This window comes from Phasianus colchicus, chromosome 7 (genome assembly GCF_987193195.1).
Source record: "Phasianus colchicus chromosome 7, bPhaCol1.hap1.1, whole genome shotgun sequence".
NCBI lineage: Eukaryota > Metazoa > Chordata > Aves > Galliformes > Phasianidae > Phasianus > Phasianus colchicus.
This window is the reverse complement of record NC_143442.1, coordinates 29,201,684-29,219,772: the sequence shown is the minus strand read 5'-3', so window position 1 is coordinate 29,219,772 and position 18,089 is coordinate 29,201,684. Positions and strand designations below refer to the sequence as shown.

General features: G+C 45.8%; 1 protein-coding gene across 1 annotated transcript; it reads left to right on the top strand.

Moving 5' to 3' along the window:
- The first annotated feature begins 1,332 nt into the window (after positions 1 to 1,332).
- Positions 1,333 to 14,000, top strand: NABP1 (nucleic acid binding protein 1). Its single transcript, XM_031604443.2, has 6 exons — positions 1,333 to 1,667; positions 1,800 to 1,938; positions 4,967 to 5,038; positions 6,364 to 6,436; positions 6,661 to 6,727; positions 8,098 to 14,000. The coding sequence occupies exons 1-6, from the start codon at positions 1,577 to 1,579 to the stop codon at positions 8,283 to 8,285; spliced, it is 630 nt and encodes a 209-aa protein (XP_031460303.1). The 5' UTR covers positions 1,333 to 1,576; the 3' UTR covers positions 8,286 to 14,000.
- Positions 14,001 to 18,089: the final 4,089 nt, after the last annotated feature.

The following is an 18,089-nucleotide window of genomic DNA, read 5'->3' as shown; positions in this document are numbered from 1 at the left end:
AAATCCTTTAGCCAGTGCAGATGAGGGGATGAACAATTCCCTTGGTGGCCTCTCCCCTGCCTGGCTTTGCAGCCCCCTTCCTGAAGAACCCCTGCTATGGCTGGACTCTGATAATGCCAGCGCCTTCAGAGTGGTCATGAACAACTTTAATGTTCACTTGTGAAAGAGCTCAGACCAAACTCTTTTCCAAGACTGACAATGTCTGTTGACAGAATCACAGATACACCAAATCACAGAACGGCCAAGGTTGGAAGGAACCTCAAGGAGCATCAAACTTCAACCCCCCTGCCATATGCAGGGCCACCAACCTCCCCATTTAATACTAGAACAGTTAATACTAGACCAGGCTGCCCAGGGCCCCATCCGATCTGGCCTTGAACACCTCCAGGGACGGGGCATCCACAACCTCTCTGGGCAGCCTGTTACAGTATGTCACCACTCTCTCTGTAAAGAATTTCCCAAACATTAGACACAAATATTTTTATCTGTAGAACTGGTAATGTTTTTCCAAACAGCACATCACCGTGGCCAGTGGCTCTGTCGGCCACTGCACTTGCCACTGTTGGCACAGCACCAGCCAGAAACCAGCAGAAACTTGTCCGTGAAGGCTGAGGTGCTACCATGGTGACTGAGAAGCTGCCATCGCTTAATGTGACTCAGCTCATCACCATGCTGAGTATTCTCTCTCCACAGGGACTCCTGGTAGAGTTCAGGCTGTGTTCGTAAGTTTTTTGTTTTGTTTTGTTTTGTTTTTTTTTTCTTTTTGGTGCTGGACAGGGCTTAGGCTCATGGCTTTGCCACAGAAAGGCTCCAAGCCCGGTCCCGCAGAACTGGTGCCCAGCAGCCCTCGCACCAGCCACCGGCGCTTTGTGGAGACCAACGCCACTGTAATGGCGGCACGGCCCTCCCACACGCGTCCCATCCCCTCAGCGAGAGAGGCCGGAGCACGCCGGGAGCTGCCTTCCAGGAACCCTCTGCGGTGCGACGCGGCCGTGTCACAACCAGGCACTAGAACAGCCTGAGGAGGAGCCGAATCGCTTCCTAACACCGCCGTGCTGCACGGCCCACGGACGTGAGGCTGCAGGGCCGTTCCCGGCATAGAAGAGACGAACGGAGAACAAGCTCGCTACAAGCACCCAACCCCGCCCGCTCGGGAAGCGCCCGAGCAAAGGGAAAATGGCGGCTGCGCGGACCAATCAGCGCGCGGCGCGCGCCCGCCCGTTGCCCAGTCCCCGCGCTCCGCGTGCGCCGGACGGTTCCATTCGGCAGCGCCCCCCCCGCCCGGCCCCTCGGGTGGTCGCGCCCGAGCGCTATATAAAGGGGCGCGGAGCACATGCTCGCCTCAGTGCCGGCGGGAGCGGGAGGAGGGCAGTGTGCGTTGTGTCGGTGGGGAGGGGGAGCGGTGGGGGAGTCGAGCGAGCCTCCCAGTGACTTCGCAGCCCCTCGGTGCCCGTGTCCCCGTCCCGTGTGAGGGCTGCCGGTGCCCCCCGCCCGGCCCCGCTCTGCCGCCGCCGCCCCGCGGGATGCGGGCACGGCCCTGTCCCCCGCTCGCCCCGTCCCCCCCGCCGGCCGCAGCATGAGCGCGGCGAGCGATGCGTACGTCTTTATAAAAGACATAAAACCCGGACTGAAAAACTTAAATGTCGTCTTTATTGTGCTGGAGATCGGTAAGTGGCGGCCCGCACGCCCCGCCCGGGCCGCCCACGTCCCGCGGAGCCGCGGCCTGGCCGCGCCGTGCCCCGCAGCGCGCTTCCCCCCTCCCTCTCTTCCTCTCTCCTTCCCTCCCTTCCTTCCCGCAGGGCGCGTCACCAAGACCAAGGACGGGCACGAGGTGAGGTCCTGCAAGGTGGCCGACAAGACGGGCAGCATCACCATCTCCGTGTGGGACGAGATCGGCAGCCTCATCCAGCCGGGGGACATCATCCGCCTCACCAAAGGGTGCGTAGGGGCCTCGGCCGTCGCCGCCCGGCCCGGGGAGTCCTTTGTCGCCGAACGAAGGGCTCGGGGTTGGCGGCAGGCTCGTGCTCCGCGTGGGGAGCCGCAGCCCGCCCCGCTCGGGCTGCCTCCGTGTGCTGGGGCGGCCCGGGGGCCGTTTGCCAAATGAAAGCGGTCCGCTCCAGCCCGGGACTGCCCAGCGCCAGCGTGTGCCCTGCTAGGTGGTGGGAGGGGCCTGCGCTTGTCACGGCGGCTGTGCTGGGGCCCGAAAGAGCTGTTCTCTGGAGCTCTCGTAATAGGGAGTGCGTGCGGCGCACGGTCCCGGTCTGTAAATGAAGCAGGGCAGGGAGAACCGTGTGCTTATCTTCACAGCCTGAACTGTACCCCGGCAGTCGGCTCCTCAACGAAAGGCAGGAATAGCATCTCTAACGTCAGAAAGTTGCTTTTCGTTGCAGTGGGTTTAGCAGAAATGACAGGCATGGGAGAGCCTTCTCAAATTCACCGTAAGCCTGCACACTAGGGCTACACTGCAGAGCCTAAGTTTGGGTAGGTGCCACTTGATTTCTCACAGTAAAGCCACCCGTACCATGTTTCGTGGATGTGGTAAGGTAAACAAAGAAAAACCCAACAATTTAAAAATCCTTTTTCACTTCACTTTGCCAGTTATGCAGTAGCAGTTGCTTTCATTTGAATTTATGTTAGTTACTTTGCTCCTTGAATATATTGCACTGATACTTTCTCCCACAGCACTGCAGGAGGTGGTGGTACCACAGCACGTGTTAAGCTCCTTTTAATTTGTGCTTATGAAAAAAAAAAGAAGGTTATTCAATGGAGTTGTTACCTGAGCTCCTTCACCGTACATTTCAGTGTAGTTCCTGATTTTTAAAAAGAAACTGGATGACCCTTGCTGCCAAGCCAGAGATGGTAAACAACAGTGCCTGCTTCCTCCTGTGCAGGCTTTTTCTGTGAAATGGGCTGACTCCTCAGCAGAGGAGGTTCTGGGGAAGCCTGCTTGTGTGGAGAGCACGTGGCAGTGCTGGGGCACTGAAATGTGCAGAGTGAAACCAGGGCTCTGGGCCAGGATAGGGCCTTATGCATAGCTGACATTGAAATAAGTTGTGATAGTCCTTAGCGGCATTCCCTGACAGTGGCTTGCTGCAGCTGCTCTGAAAGTTCAGTGCTACCAATGGGGGGGTCATTGCATCTCTTCATGTTGAGAACGGAGTTTGGCTTGTAGGAATTAAATCTGAGCTGACATCCACCATCTTTGTAGGTGGTTAAATCATGCCTTTGTTTACATGAATTGCAAGCCTACTCTAGACCGTGTAATTGCACGAGCTAAGTACATTTTGGTTTGGCTTTTCTATTTGAAAAATGCCTTCAAGCAGGCATATGGGGTTCTCTGGACACACATTTAATTCAGTTTGGTTTTGGTGTGGGATGTTGCCATTGAAAGAGGTAAATTTCAGCTCTGTTCAGTAGGGTAATCTGATTCTTTCCAGCGCAAGCCACTTATTCTTGCAAGTAGTAAAGCTTAGCTAGGCTTTACATGTAAACGTGCCTTTCTTCTGCTGAATTTCCAACAGTTATAGATGCATTTCTCTGCAAAAGCAGGCACTGTTGTTGTTTACCATCTCTGTCTGATTTTGTCTCATTTACAGGAAGCTGCTACACTTAGCATTTCTAAACTCAAAGTTCTTGAGTTTAGTGTTTTAGGGCCAACTCTTTCTGAGGCAAAACCCACATACCTGGAATAATTTTGTGCTGGAGGGTATCAGGATTTGCTGGGTCTTGTCCCAGTAAGTGTGTGCTTTGTTTTTCACTTGCTTCTATTTTTCTTTGTGCTCTGCATGAAGACTGTCCAGCTAACTAGCTATTAAAGGTGAAACACAGAGGGAACCATCTTTAAAGTGTAAGGTGGCAGCACAAACTGAAAAGCATTACTCCTGCTTCTAAATGGACAACCCTAAGACAGGCTTCAAACCAACATGGCACTGTTTGTGCTGAGCAGAGGTCACTGTTGCACTGCTCTTAGGGTCCTGTTCTGCCAGTGGGGCTCCTCCCTGGTGCTTCTGCTGGGGGCCTATGAGTTGTTAAGGCAAAGGACAGGAGGAGGGCTTCTTATCTATATTGTGAAGATAGACCCAGAACATAAGGAAGTGGTGACTCCAGATTATCAGTGACTCCTGAGGGTGGAATGTGTGGGGCTTGTGCTTCCTTTGCAGGAAGATCAACCTGCCTATACTCCTTTTAGGTCCCTTGCACTACATCCAGGCTTCCAGTGTGAATTTTGCCTAGTTATCCTTACATGACACCACTCACTGAAAGGAATAACTCTACAGAAGGTTTTATATAAGCCCAAATTCCAGTGCCTGGAGCCATTTGTCACTTGTGCTCTGTCCTGTGAATGTTTCTGCAATCCAAAAATGTTAATAGTATATTTCTATATGTCACTTGGAACACTGTGTTCAGACTTGTGCCTTAAAATGCTAAGGATCGGTACTGAAAAAGCACTTCCTATTCTACATATTGCTAGCAAAATCTATATTCTTCAGTGAACAAAGGTAATTCTTGAAGGTCTTGAATGATCTTGGAGGTCTTTTCCAACCTTGGCGATTCTGTGATTCTTCCTGGCTCCTACTAGAAGTGTAGCAAGTCCCGGAACTGAGACTTGTCATTGAGCGGTAACATGGGTCCTGCTTTTGGCAAAATGCCTTTTCTGTAGGAATGGGTCACAAGGTTTTCTCTAGCCATGGAATGAGCAAGTCTCAGAATAGTTGGCTGGTCTCCTGGAATTCCCGAGGGGTTCAGCTGAGCTTTCAGTAACTTTTGCTAGAGGTAAAACGTGAAGATTGAAATCTTTTAGTGCCCTAAAGTTGAGAACGCTTCAGGTTCCTGTGGCTTGTTTAGGATGTTAATTCTGATCTAAACTACCTTTCAACCTTTGAAGATGTCATATTTCTACTTGCTTTTTCAGCAGTGGTGTTTCTCTTTTGTCTAAGAGACTGCTTTGCTTGTCCTCTTTGTCCAGGTATGCATCTCTGTGGAAAGGGTGCTTGACGCTTTACACAGGACGAGGAGGCGAGCTGCATAAAATTGGGGAGTAAGTATTGCACATCCATGTCCTGGTTTTATGTTCAGCTCTCGGCAGAGCATTGTGGTAAGTATGAGTTGTGGTGGCTCTCAACACATAAATGCTAGGCCAGCAAAACTGTGTCGTGTGGTCATGGATAGATAGAATACGGGTACCTGTGATGTGAGTTTCCACATTTGTTGCAGTGACTTCCAGTCCTCTCTGGTTAAGGGTATTGAGGTAGATTAGCCTCTGTCATGGCACAGGTCTGGACTTTAGGTGAGGTGATGATGAGATGGCGTATAAATGACAAAGGACTTAGTCACTCAGCTTGAGTTACCGTTCTGATGGAAGAGTTGTGTCTCTTATCGTGCTTGAGAGAGGAAGTACAAAGAAGGAAGACAAAGGTAACTTGAGTGAATTGTATCTAAGCAGAAACAAGCCTCATTAAACTGTCTTTAAACAGCTTACAAAGTGAGTTGGTGACTTTTTGTGGCTCAGGAGTGAGGCGGTTGGCAGGCAACAGGTAAAATAGCAACATTTCTAACCAGAAGAGTACTTCTGTTGTTACACAGTGCTGCAGGAACCCTTGTAGTTGTTGGAGAAGTAGTGCTATGGGATGGCCCCCCTCTTAGATGAGGAATCATCTGCAGATTTTCTTAGTGCCGAGTCATTGCCTCAGTGTTATCATCCAGTGCGGTTTAAAGTCTGACAGGTTGGACTGAAGTGAGTTTTAGTCTAGGTTCTGTCTACAGCAGGAGCTGTACTTCTTTATAGCAACTCTGAGTTGTTTAATAATCCAAATTGTTATTCGTGCTATAATTCCCACGTGGTTACTTAGCGGGCCTATTTATTAAGAGTCCCCTTAAATGGGAAAGGATGTTCCAAATGTTGTTCTGGGCTTTTCTGTGTTGTTATGGTAATGGGGTGCTCACTGCATGGGAATGTGTGGGAGTATTTGTTTTCCCTAGATATCTAAGGCAGCCATAGTCTGAGAGCAGGCTGGGTGGGTGTTTCAGGTGACCTTGTGAGTGGGTGCTGGACAAAACTGCAGATATGAGAGATGTGAGGGGAGCTCTTTGTTACATTTTGTTTTCTTCTGGCTGTTTTACTTGCTACAGCAAATGTGTACTTTCCTCTCCTTGACAGAAATAGGTGTGACAGCTTCACCACAATCCTACACAGGGATCAAACAACTAGCAAGGCCTTTCAAAACCTACTGACCCTTTCTAAAGGAGGGGGCTCTGGATTAGTTCTTGGTGGTGGGATGTGTGGAACAAACGTTCTTTGAGTAGCAGAATTGAGAAATTTAAGAACAGTTTTAGAACTTTCCTGTAATGGTAATTTCTCCTCAGGTTCTGCATGGTATACTCAGAAGTGCCAAACTTCAGTGAGCCCAACTCAGAACACGTTGGACAGAACAAACTGGTATGTTAAACTTGTCTGAGACTTCCACCATGAAGTGCTCTTTGTTATGAATACTGTGACTCTTCTGGAAAAATGGTCTTGAACTAATAAGTAGATTTAAGTCAATAACTGGAGTAGCAGGTAACTTCTATATAGAGCCGCAGTAAGAACACAGGAAGAAAATAATCCCTCTGTGTGAAATTATGAAAACTTCTCTGATCCGTGTTTTTTATATCTCTCTGAAGGCACAAGGTGAACAGAATAATAGTTCTGCATCAAGTAATATGGGTTCTTGTACTTTTGGGCCACTGGGTAAGTCATTTTTCATTTTGTGGAAGTGCAAGTATGTCATTGAGAATGAAAATTTATTTTTAAGGTTCTATTCTACTGTGTGGCAACAGTGTATGACACTTCAGGAAGTCTTTTGAGTGGGGACTGAGCCTGCAAGCACATAAACACAAACATTTCCTGAGTAATGGTTTTGGGGTTTGTCTCTTATAAGAGGAAGAGAGAGAATATTCATGGTACCTGTACCATGTATAGAGATTTTACTAATTCTGGATTGTTTTGGTGCTTTCAAAGAGTTTGGCAGCACTTGAAATTCTGCTCATAAAGTGGAGTAGAAGGGAGACATTTTGTTTAAACCCCTGAGATCTTGGCCTTGAAAATCTTGCCAATTACCATGGTTTTCCTGCCAGCTTAGTTCCTCAAAATAGATAGAAGTGGTGGTAATCTGAATTCTAATATCTGATCTGACTGTGGTTTTGTAATATACTCTATTCAAACGTTAAAGCTTGAATAAGTTGCTTCAAAGTCTTGAGTGGGTGTAAGCTCAGAGGGAACCTTATTTGTGGCTGCCTACGCAAAGCCCAGACTCAGTGCCTGGTGTCATACAGCTAAGCTCTGCTGATGGATGACTGCAAACTGATACATAACTCACTGCTCCAAAGCTCTGTGTAACTTCTAAACAGCGACTGTCTGCTTCTTTCATAATGTGATTATCGTTTCATATTTTACTTCGCTTAGGAGCCTTCTTTGCTTCTTTGAAAGCAAATGCTTCTGAGCAAAGAAGGGCAGTGCTTTCTTAGGCCAGTTTCTCCTTTTCCAGAATGAACCAATTGGGCATTTAAACCAGTTGTTATATAGGCAAGTCTTCAGAGGAGGTGAAAACAAAACATGAACAATGATGCTTAAGGCTCCAATTCAGGAATACTTAGTGCTAGCTGACTTGCTTCTTGACTGGATCTCACAAGATAGCTTTCTATTCCGAAATCTGGTAATGGGAAATGATGCAATAAGCCATGTGCAGCCTGCTTTCCTTTTTGCTTGTTTCTTTTTTATTTCTGCCCTGCTATGTCTCCAGAACATCTTGGTGTGCTACCTACAAGCCAGTGTTTCTATAGCATCAGTCTAGTTTCATTAGACTCCTATCTCTCTCCTGTGCAAAGAGTTGTCATGCAGCTTCCTGTGGCCTCTCTTGCTTTAGTTGGAAGTGGATGGAAGGGGTGGGGGAGAGAAAGTAAGTTACAGACTGGGGCCTTGGAAAAGCCAGAGAGGCTCTTTCTAGCGCTCGGAGTTTGTTAGTTGCTGCGGACTCTGTGTTCCCTGTTGTTAAATTGTGTAGGGAAACAGTGACTTCAGCCAATGGAACTTGTGATGACCTTTTTTTTTGTCTTTTCTAGGAAATGGTTTACAAACTGGACCTGAATCAAGTGGATTTCCATTTACATATAATCACGGCCATTCTTATGCAGGTAGTGGGAGAGGCAATGGACGAGGACCTGTAAATCCAGCAACAGCTAATAGTGTTCAGCCTCTTCCCCCTGCTGTCAGTAATGGGAGGGACCCACGCAGAGCCTTTAAAAGATGACTATGCCAAATGTGGTTGTACAGCTTGCTTAAACTCTACACTCTACTTGAACACTTATTGCACTTTTATTTATGGTTAACTGTGAACCAGTTTGTCGTCTTTTTTTTACCTTTTGGTCTATGGAGCAAACTTAATGTGATATTTTTGTTTCGCTTAGGGAAGCACAGGGAGTCTTCCCATAAATTAAAGGAGTAGGGAGAAAAGGTGGATATTAAAGAGGGTTGAGGGGAAATGGTTTGAAGAGTCTCAATTAAAACTCAATACCCTTTGTCAAATGGAAGCAAATTTTGGTAACGTGTATGTATTTTTCTGTTTCTCTTTGTCAACCATAGAGCCTTAAATGGTTTGTCACGTCCTGTGTGCACGTACGTTGACTTCCAATAGAGTTAGTGGGAGTACTTCGTATTGGAAGAGAAATGATGGAGAAGGGCAAAGATGCCGTAGTGAACTAGGTGTCCTTAGAATGAGTATAGCTTGCAGAAGCAATAAGTATAAGGAAGTGATGTGGTCAGCACTTTGTGGTGCCTCCTAAATCAGAACTATTAATGCAGACAGAAGTCAAAGACCTCGGAAGTGTCTTGAGGCCTGACCTCTGATTCCAAAAGCCTGTATACTCTTCTAAAGAAAAATTCTCAATAATACAACATTATCAGTGTCAAGGAGAGCAACGCTGATTATTTTTGCTTTGGGTAGAAGCTTGGATGCTCGTTCATGCTTTGCTTGGAATGCGACAGATCTGAATACAGGTAGCACTGGAGAACAGTGTTCGTGGCTACTCCTGGTGTAGAAAGCTCAGAGCTACTTTTACAGGACTCTGCATCTCCAGGAAAGAACGAGTTTCAGAAACTGTTCTCAAATGCTGTATTGCATCTCTCTTCGATGAGGCTGCCTACTTTTCCTTCATTCACTTTTCCAAATGAATTATACATTAGATCAAGCTGGATGTGTTGATTGCAGAGGTACTGGCCAAGCACACAGCTGCTGTTCTGATGCTTTGAGCTTTTGTCCCTCTGTTTTATATGGAATACGAGTTATCCCTTAGAACTTAACCCCCACCCCAATCTTCCTGGGAGGGAAATAGCTGTGGTTTTATTTCTGATATTACAAATGTTTTGAGTCTAGATATTAAGAGTTCTGTGCCATATTTCAGATCAGGTTTAAAATACAACTTCGAAGCTGAGATGTCATACTGGATTCATCTGTTTAACTCTTCTTATAGCTGACCTCTCAAATAAAAATTGCACTAACCATTTAAAAAACAAATCTAACTCTCTTTGTCAAGCCAAAAAGATTTTGTGACAAAAGGCTATTTCTGAATTGCAAGTTGTCTCTGTCATCCTTGTTAGTTGAATATATCCCTAAATTATTGTTGTTTACAAGTTATGTTTGATATGTTTGGTACTGTATCAAGATTTGCTGACAGTTGCCTCTGAGGGGCAAAGGTTCCTTAATTCTGAAATACCAATCTGTCTTTTAAAAAGCAGGCAGCAGCAGCAAATATCTGAAGGAAGCTCTAGGGAGACTCGTGTGCTGTTTGTCTCCAGTTCAAGTGCTTTCCTGATGCCTGCTGCCAAATTTGTCTTGTGTACAGGGGAGGGTGACACGCCTCCTGAGGATACTTGCTGGTGCTGATATGGGACAACTTGTAAACCTAAAGCACGCAGTGAATTCTGGGGAGGTGGTGTAAGGAAATGTGTAACTCAGGGACTTCAAATTGCTTATGTATTTAGAAAAATAAGACCTTGCATAGAGTATAGACGTGTGGAGAAGCTTGTATGTGGTGTTGCATTAAGATGTTTGATATGCTTGTGAGAAGGAAGCCAGGAGGACTTCTAAACCTGTGAAGTACACGTGACATGTTCCAAAGGTAAATGAGATGCAAATACAGTGTGAGAGCTGTGCTTTGCAGTCACAGCTGTAATTGTAGTAAGTGAGCAGTGCAATTGATAGCACGGTGGTGACTTTGTATTTGTTGGGATTTCTTGGTTGTGGATCTCTGCAATCCTGGTGATCTTGGTTTCTCTATAATAATAAAAAAGGTTGATTATAGTTCTGAACCCAATCTCAGTGTATGCTGAGGTACCTACCTGGTGTTTTCAGCTCTATGCATTTGGGCTTTTTATGAAGCTGATTATATGAAGTTGTTCACATACAAAATTGAGTTTACTGCCGATAAATGATGCAAAATTTAAATGTTTGCTGTCAAATGGACAATTGATTTGCAGTTGGGAGGAAAAAAGCACAAGAAGCTGGTCCCCGTGTTTTCAAGGTTAGTAACATTCCTGCCTTCATGTTTCTCGTGTGAAACTATTTCAGTTTATTAATGAATTTTTACTTCTTTGCAGGGGAGATCTGTGCCCTGAAAAGTCGCATGGACTTAAAGTAAATAATCATAGCAACTTTTCAAGGTTCCTCTGAGCTTCCTGTGAACCTAATACAAAAAAGTTATTTCTCTCAGAGGTGTCAGTGTCAACATAGAGAGCTCTCAACTTGCAGAGGCATCTGCGAGCCTGCCTTGCATCTGGATCCTGTCACCTCGCTGTATGGAGGCTTGCACAGAAACATTTCTCTGTGTAAACAAGCAGTGGTCATGAATTACTTGGACACTATATGCCTGTTTGTGGGGCCCACTGGTTAGGGCTATAGTTAGTTTTTAACACTAAGGACTCCTTAGGTAGATCCTGTGCAGCCCTTCCTTTAGATTATTCTCATTTTATGTAGTGTGGATCACAGAAAGAGAAACTTGGAAGATGCTCACTTGTCCAAACCACAGTCTGCAGTGCAGCCAGCTATCCAAATCACTAGTGCTGCTGTCTTCCCCTATGCCAAAGGGACTGCTCTGGAGTTCAGCAACATTGCAGTGCAAAGTTTTGCTGTGTGCTTAAGCCCTTTCTCAGAATGAGTCTTTCCTGTTCCTTCTTGAAGTGGAAAAGCAACCCTGTACTGTGAGACACCACTTAGCCTTCAACATGTGCTGAGGCCATGTGATTTACATCCACAGGGACAAGGGGGGAGGAGGGGTGCTAAGTAACATGAAACCAGTGATTATGCATCACATGCCTCGGTCTTGTGTTTACAGGTCATCTGAATAGCTTTGGCCTTTAGTTAAAACTGCCCAAGCTGCAGTCCTGTGCAGATCTACAGTATTGCACAAGTGCTATTAAGAGTATAGGCACTGGGTGCTGTTTCTGTAAGGATGCGGTGGGCTGTGTGAGATCTTTCCCGTGTCAGTGAAGTCTGTATAGGTGACAGGACTATTGTGAGGATGCTAGTCACAGCCTGACAGCTCGTATCTGAGCCCAAGTGGGTTTCTGTAGGCTCTAATGCCCGCGTTTTGCTCGTGGACTGGTTGTTCCATGGTCCTCTACAGCTAATGCCCTCACCATCCCAAAACTAAGAGTTGTTGCCTGTTCTCATAGAGGCGGGTTCAAGTGTTTCAGCTGGAGCTTCCCTGCTGTGTTCTCAGAGGCCCAGTGTTTTCCCTGCTCCTCTTGCATTTGTAAAGATTTGCCCCATTTTTTTCTAGCCAGTGAGCCAAGCAATTCTTAGCACGACGAGTGCAGTCTGGCAGTGTTCTCCAGGGGAGCCCAGAGCCCAGCGTGGCTCTGCACGCCAAATTAACCAGGGGCTTGCTCTTAATCATCTCACATTGATCAACTTCAGGAGGTTCTCCCCTTAGCTGAGCATTAGCGTGTCACAGGAAACTGTGGGCAGCCTGGATCCTGTGACAGGGTACCCACATCCCATTTCATCTGTGTAAAACCAAGCAGGGGGCAACTGCCCCCACGTCACTTCAATAAGTCATTCAGAGAAGCACTTCCTGACTTGAGCTGTAGTCACGTTACTCATTCCCTTCTCGGTTCCAGGGAGTTTGAGTTTGTTGCAGCCCTTTGTGGGGCTTATGCTTTTTCATCCATTCTGTGCTGGGCATCTGTGTGCGTATGTATATGTGTGAACACAGCATCTTGCAGTGGGGATGGAAAAAATCCTAAGGAACGAGTTACTAAACTACAGAGGGTGGAATTCAAAGGGATTAAGTTTGGAGATGACTAAGGGGAACAGTTAAGGACTGTGTTTAGCTTTATAATTTCTCCAAATTCCTGACGTTTATCTTGTTTTGTTTTGTTGTTGTGTTTTTCTTTTTTTTTCCCCTCAGGAAGAAAGCAATGTAGATATAAGAGCCGTGTCTACAGCCACGCTCCCAGGTGATAAACAGGGACCAGGTTTGTACATTTCCTAGGGAGCAAGATTAGGAAAGGAATAAAACATCAGGATTTGTCAGAGCTCAGGAAGGAGAATTCTTGTGTGCTGGAAACTACATTCAGAGCCAGTTCCCTCCTGTGAGCTGAAATGGGGCGGAGTCTGTGCTGCTCAGGGGAAGTCCAAGGCACTGCTGCACTCCAGTGCTGACCAGCTGCCATGCGGTAGGGGAAACTGATAAGTAAAAGGAAAAATCAGCTTAAAAATTGATAACCCAAGCTCTAAAACAGTGCAGTTGCACGTTGCGGGACCCCGTGGTGATGTGTGAGTTCTCACTAAGTGTGGTCATGGTTTGCTTTCGGCCCTGTGTAGGCGGTAGGATCGCACCTGTGAAAGCAGAAGTGATGGGCAGAGCTGCTGGGAGCTGAACTCAGCATTGGTATAGAAGCTGAATGCAACGGAAAAGCTGAAAGCCACAGCCAAAGTGTAGGCTTTTCATTGTAAATTGAGAGATTTAGATACACAGGTGAATTTCTCATTTCTCTCTCTTTCTTTTTTTTTTTTTTTTATTTATTCTTTTTTTTCTGAAGAGGAAGGGGAAGTCCCACATCCTGCCAGGTAGGCTGTGCAGCCATTTGCATCTGATCTGTTCCACCTGCTGCTGCCTTGGCCAGGCCCTTTGTGACAGGGAGGGCACAGGGGATGTTCTCAGTCATATTCCTGCTCACTCAGGAAACCCTTGTAGCTGGTAGGCAGTGAGGAAAGGCCTGGAACAGGAGAGCTGATGACTTTGGATGTAGATGTTTGAACCGCTTGGGCAAATGCTGTCAGGAGCGGCATGGGGAGAGGGGGAGTGATTTTGGCACAGGGCAAGCATGAGGATGCATTAAATGATCTCCCGAAGCTCTTCCCACCGTTATTTTCTATGATTTATGCATTAGCTTCGTTTTTGTAATTTCCTCTTTCCTAGGTTGATTAATACTAAATTTAATTTTCCGTAATCAACTTGAGCATGCAACTTGAAGAGATGAGCTTAGGCTGATTGCGGTAAAAGTCTACCTATCCTGTCTAGCTTGAATAAAGCAAAACTATTTTTATCTCTAAATTATGCAATATTTTCATGGAGCTCTGCAGCCTACTTATATTTAGCCTTTGAATGGAGTGCTCTGTTTTTTCAAATCACCTAATACAAACTTTGAAAATGGATTTTTTAATTATGAGGGACCCACCTGCATGCCATCAACCAAATTATTAGCAAGGCAGGGAAGGATAACCAGTACTGCTGTCAGACTTCAGCTGCATGTGAAAAAGGTTTAAATGCCAGGAACAGAAGTTGCCAAGAAATAACTTTAAACACCAGGTGCTGGAGGAACAAATTAATATGGCTTATTTTTAGAAATAGCTAATGGAGGCCTGATGCTGGCTTTTCCGTGTACAGCAGCACTTGACTGGCAAGAAAACCAACGAAAGAACACAACCTCTTAAAAAAAAAAAAAAGAAAAAGAAAAAGAAAAAGATGCAATTTAATTAAAAGCCTTAATTAGGGAGGAAAAGAGAACCTGCTCCCTTCTTCTCTAATTTGTGAGACTCCAGTGAGCTGTTCCTGTGCTCTTACTTATCGGAATTGCCTTTGATGTGGGTTGGGGTGACCTTGAAATAAGAAAGCCCTGTGCAGAAGCTGTTCCTGAAAGCCTTTCTGCAGCACTTGCAATTGAGTTTCATTTTGGCTGCACGTTGCTGCTGGCAGGGCCCCGTGCTGGGAACAGCGAGCCTGAGCGTTCTCACTCAGCTGATTTCCTCCAGTGGCGCAGGGAGTCAGAGGTAATTTCTAGAGGAAGCAGGACCTGAGACATTAACGAGTATTGTGAAGCCAATAAGAGGGATATCACAGAATCCTTAGAGTTGGAAGGGACCTTTAAAGGCCATCTAGTCCAGCTGCCTCACAATAAACAGGGACAGTGCAGCTAGATCAGGTTGGCCGGGACCTGGTCCAGCTAGGCTTTGAAAGCCTTCAGAGACAGGGCATCCACCACTCACTGTAAAAGACTTTTTCCTTATATCCAACCTAATCTACTATTTTTAAGCTTGAAACCATTTCCCCTTGTCCTGTCACCACAGACTCTGCTAAAGAGTCTGCTGTCCCCTTCTTTCCTGTAGCTCCCCTTTTTAAAAGGCCGCTCTCGGGTCTCCCAAGAGCAATCTCTTCTCCAGCCCCAGCTCTCTCAGCCCGTCCTCATAGGAGAGGCGTTCCATTCCATGGATCGTTTCTGTGGCCCTCCTCTGGATGCGCTCCGACAGGTTGATGTCTCTTCTAGGCTGAGGACTCCACATCTGGACACAGTACTCCGGGTGAGCCGTCACCGGCGCAGAGCAGAGGGGCAGCTATGGGAAACTGCTGCAATAAGCTTCCCCTAGCTTTTTTAGCAAAGTGGGTTTGCAGAAGTGTTCAGGGCCACTTTGTATCCTCTGGTTTGGCCAAGGATACAGGTTACAAAGCCTGGGTCTTTCTGGTAGGTACAACTAGCTGGGAGCAAGGTTTGAAAACAGAGATGTATTGATAATGGGTTGGATGTCTGCTAACAAGTAACGGCCTGTTGTGTCTGTAACAACCTGGAGGCTTTGGGCACGTGCTTCAACAGTCCATTTGCACTGGGCTGAGTTGGCATTGGTGGCGGTGATAGGCAGATCTTTCTGTAAGAGCCTGGTGTGATGAGTGCAGCTGGGATCGGAGGCTTTTTGTCCAGCTGTTTGGTGAGGTTGTGTGGGGGAAAGTGTCCCTGTGACTGTATTTTTAGGTACTGCAGGTGTTTCCTGCACCTGTCTTTGATGGCTTGCCCTGCTGCTTCTGCTAATAACCATTTTCTTCAGCACAATTCTGATTTGTCAACTTGTGTTACTACTCATTTGGAGCAGGTCTGTTGTTGTTATTTCTGCTGGTGCCAGTTGTTTTAGCATTACCTAGGTAATTCTTACCTAGGAAATTCCCAGCCCTTCCCAGGGAGGCCCCTGTTTCTCCCTGGGATCGTGCAGCACTGCCGGCCATAGCTCTGCCGACAGAGCCTCTGGGCTCGGGGAGGCACTTTGTGTGTCACCCGAACAAGTTGTTCACAACTCCAGGCACGGGGCTTCTGATTCGGCTGCTGAGAGGACTTTGATCAAGAAGAAAGGATAGTTTTTTTTTCCTGACAGCTGCAAATGAAAAAGCTTTTCACTTGGGAGTCGTGGGTCATATTTATGGAAATGTGGAGAGCGGTTGCAATATTTATAGCGGTTACAGGAGCGATTGAATCTATCTTTTATTGATACATATTTACATGTCCACAGAAATCCTATTGCTCTGTAGCTGAGAGAATTTTATTTAGATTTAGTATTTTGAAGTAATTTTTTCGTGCTTCTCTATTATCCAAGGAGTGTAAGATTCGATATTTCAAGTAGAACTGTCACCAAACAGCCGGAGGTTTTTAAAAGATTTTTATTTTACATAAAGATAAATGTTGAAGACACATTTTTCAGAGACGCCATCTGTTCCGTGTTGACCTTAATTTTCTGGATGAGTGCTTTTCCTCAAACGTTTTAAGTCTTGTCTACATTTCATTTGCTTGGGAGCGTTTAGGATATTTGTTGAACAGGAAATCAGATATTCAGAATGCAAACACACCATTACATTGCAAATTATTGCCTTTGTATAATTTAGCAAACTGCTGGGTAAATAGTTCTGCAGACTGGCGGGGGCAACGCTGCCTCTGACATCTGGCAGATTGGCTTTTGGTGGGGCTGCATTTCATAGAATCGCAGAACCGTTTGAGTTGGAAGGCACTCTTAAAGGCCAGTTGGTCCAACTCCCCTGCAGTGAACGGGGACACCTGCAGCTTGATCGGGGTGCTCAGAGTCTCATCCAGCGTGACCTTGCATATCTCTAGGTATGGGGCATCCACCGTCACTCTGGGCAATCTGTTCCAGTGCCTCGCTGCTCATATTGTAAAAAACTACTTCCTTATATCCGACCTAAATCTCTCCTCTTTGAGTTTGAAACCATTTATCTTTGTCCTATCACAGCAGACCCTGCTAAAGAGATTTCTTGTGAGAGCCAGCACTGCTGGCCTACAGATGCCGAGCAAGAAATACGGAGGTCCCGTTGTGACAACACTGTGTGAATGGCTCTGGCCTGCTCTGTAGGCACTTTGTAGGGACAGGGATAGGATAAGGGCTCGTTGTCTTGTTGCCTTGGTGCAATTTGCTCTTCAGACAGAAAAATGTTTAGTTCTGCAAGATAACAATACATTTGTTTCCGTGCATCTGCTTTTCCACGATATCTTCAGAAAACCGATTCAATGTCAGTAGCATCATCATAGAATGATGGGTTTAAAACCATTTGATTGTGTGCTCATTACGTTTCTGTAGATAGTTCTGCAGCAAGAGAATAATTATTTTTAGACAAAATATCCAACTTCTATGTGATTTAAAGGAGGTATTCTTTAAACACTGCTTTTGCTTGGATATGGTCATAGCTGCACAGCAGCAGTTGAGTGTACGTAAGGTGACAAGAAGTATTTTGTCTGCTGTGTTGCAAGTTAACTATGAAATCATTGTAGAGCTATTTGGAAGAGTGCAACGGTGTTTCTTAAATTGGTATAAAGAGTTGAAAGCAAAATGCTTATCCATGTGAATATCTGAACTGCCTTGAGGTGGCACTAGATAGAACATTTATTGTAAATGTCTGGGGCTAGGGATCACTGCTGCTTTCTGCTGGCCCATAGGAGAGGTCAGCACAAGCAGAGTGGCCAGAGGAGAAGGAAGGTGGGTTTTGAGAATTTTTTTCAAATTCACTTTGCAAAGGAATGAATTGAAGTCCCTATTTTGAATCCGTGGTTCCCATAAGGCGCGCTCTACTTGAAGGAAATTGCAACATACGCACATGTTGGAAAACAGAATGGCATTTTGCCTCATTAGAGGTTGCTGCTTATCCCAGATTATCTCTGGATTATAACTAATTCATGTAGCTACACCTGAATATGGAGTTAGCTACAGGTGAGAAGGAGCTTATTTGTAATGAGTTTTTTTGTCTGAAGGAAATGAACGGATTCCCCAAATGCTGTCCTTTCATCCAGAATTTCCTCACCAAGAACTGGATAGCGTAGGGATTCAGACTGGTTCTATTGTGCCATAAGCTCTTTGCTCACTTGCCGGGGCTAGCACTTGAGGTCCTTTAACCCAAGTCTGAAGGAGAAAGATGTCCCTTTGGCTGGTCTCAGTGATAGCAAAGAGTACGGTGTTACCATTTGAAGCCAAATGTGGTCCTAAACATCATTTATTGACTCGTCCCAATGCAGACAAATAGTTTTCACACTTGATTATGAAAATAGCACTAATTGTCGTCTGGTTATTCTAGGCTATATACATTTTTTTCCCCTCCAAGGTAAAATGAAGATTTTCTGATTAACAGCAAGAGTAAAATGTGACTGATTTATTTGAGAGCTGCTTTTTGCCAGGCACACTGTGGTAACAAAAGTGCAGTTCATTATGACATTGTACTGAGTCACTTGTTGATGCTATTTGAGGGAGAGAATTTGGTTAAGAAACTGGAACAGGATGTTCATTTTATTT

What these genes read in the sequence shown, in the direction of transcription:
- NABP1 (XM_031604443.2), top strand. Translation starts at nt 1,577, where the DNA reads ATGAGCGCGGCGAGCGATGCGTACGTCTTTATAAAAGACATAAAACCC. An exon ending in CTTTATTGTGCTGGAGATCG is followed by an intron (nt 1,668 to 1,799) that starts GTAAGTGGCGGC and finishes TCCTTCCCGCAG; the next exon opens with GGCGCGTCACCAAGACCAAG. An exon ending in ATCATCCGCCTCACCAAAGG is followed by an intron (nt 1,939 to 4,966) that starts GTGCGTAGGGGC and finishes CTCTTTGTCCAG; the next exon opens with GTATGCATCTCTGTGGAAAG.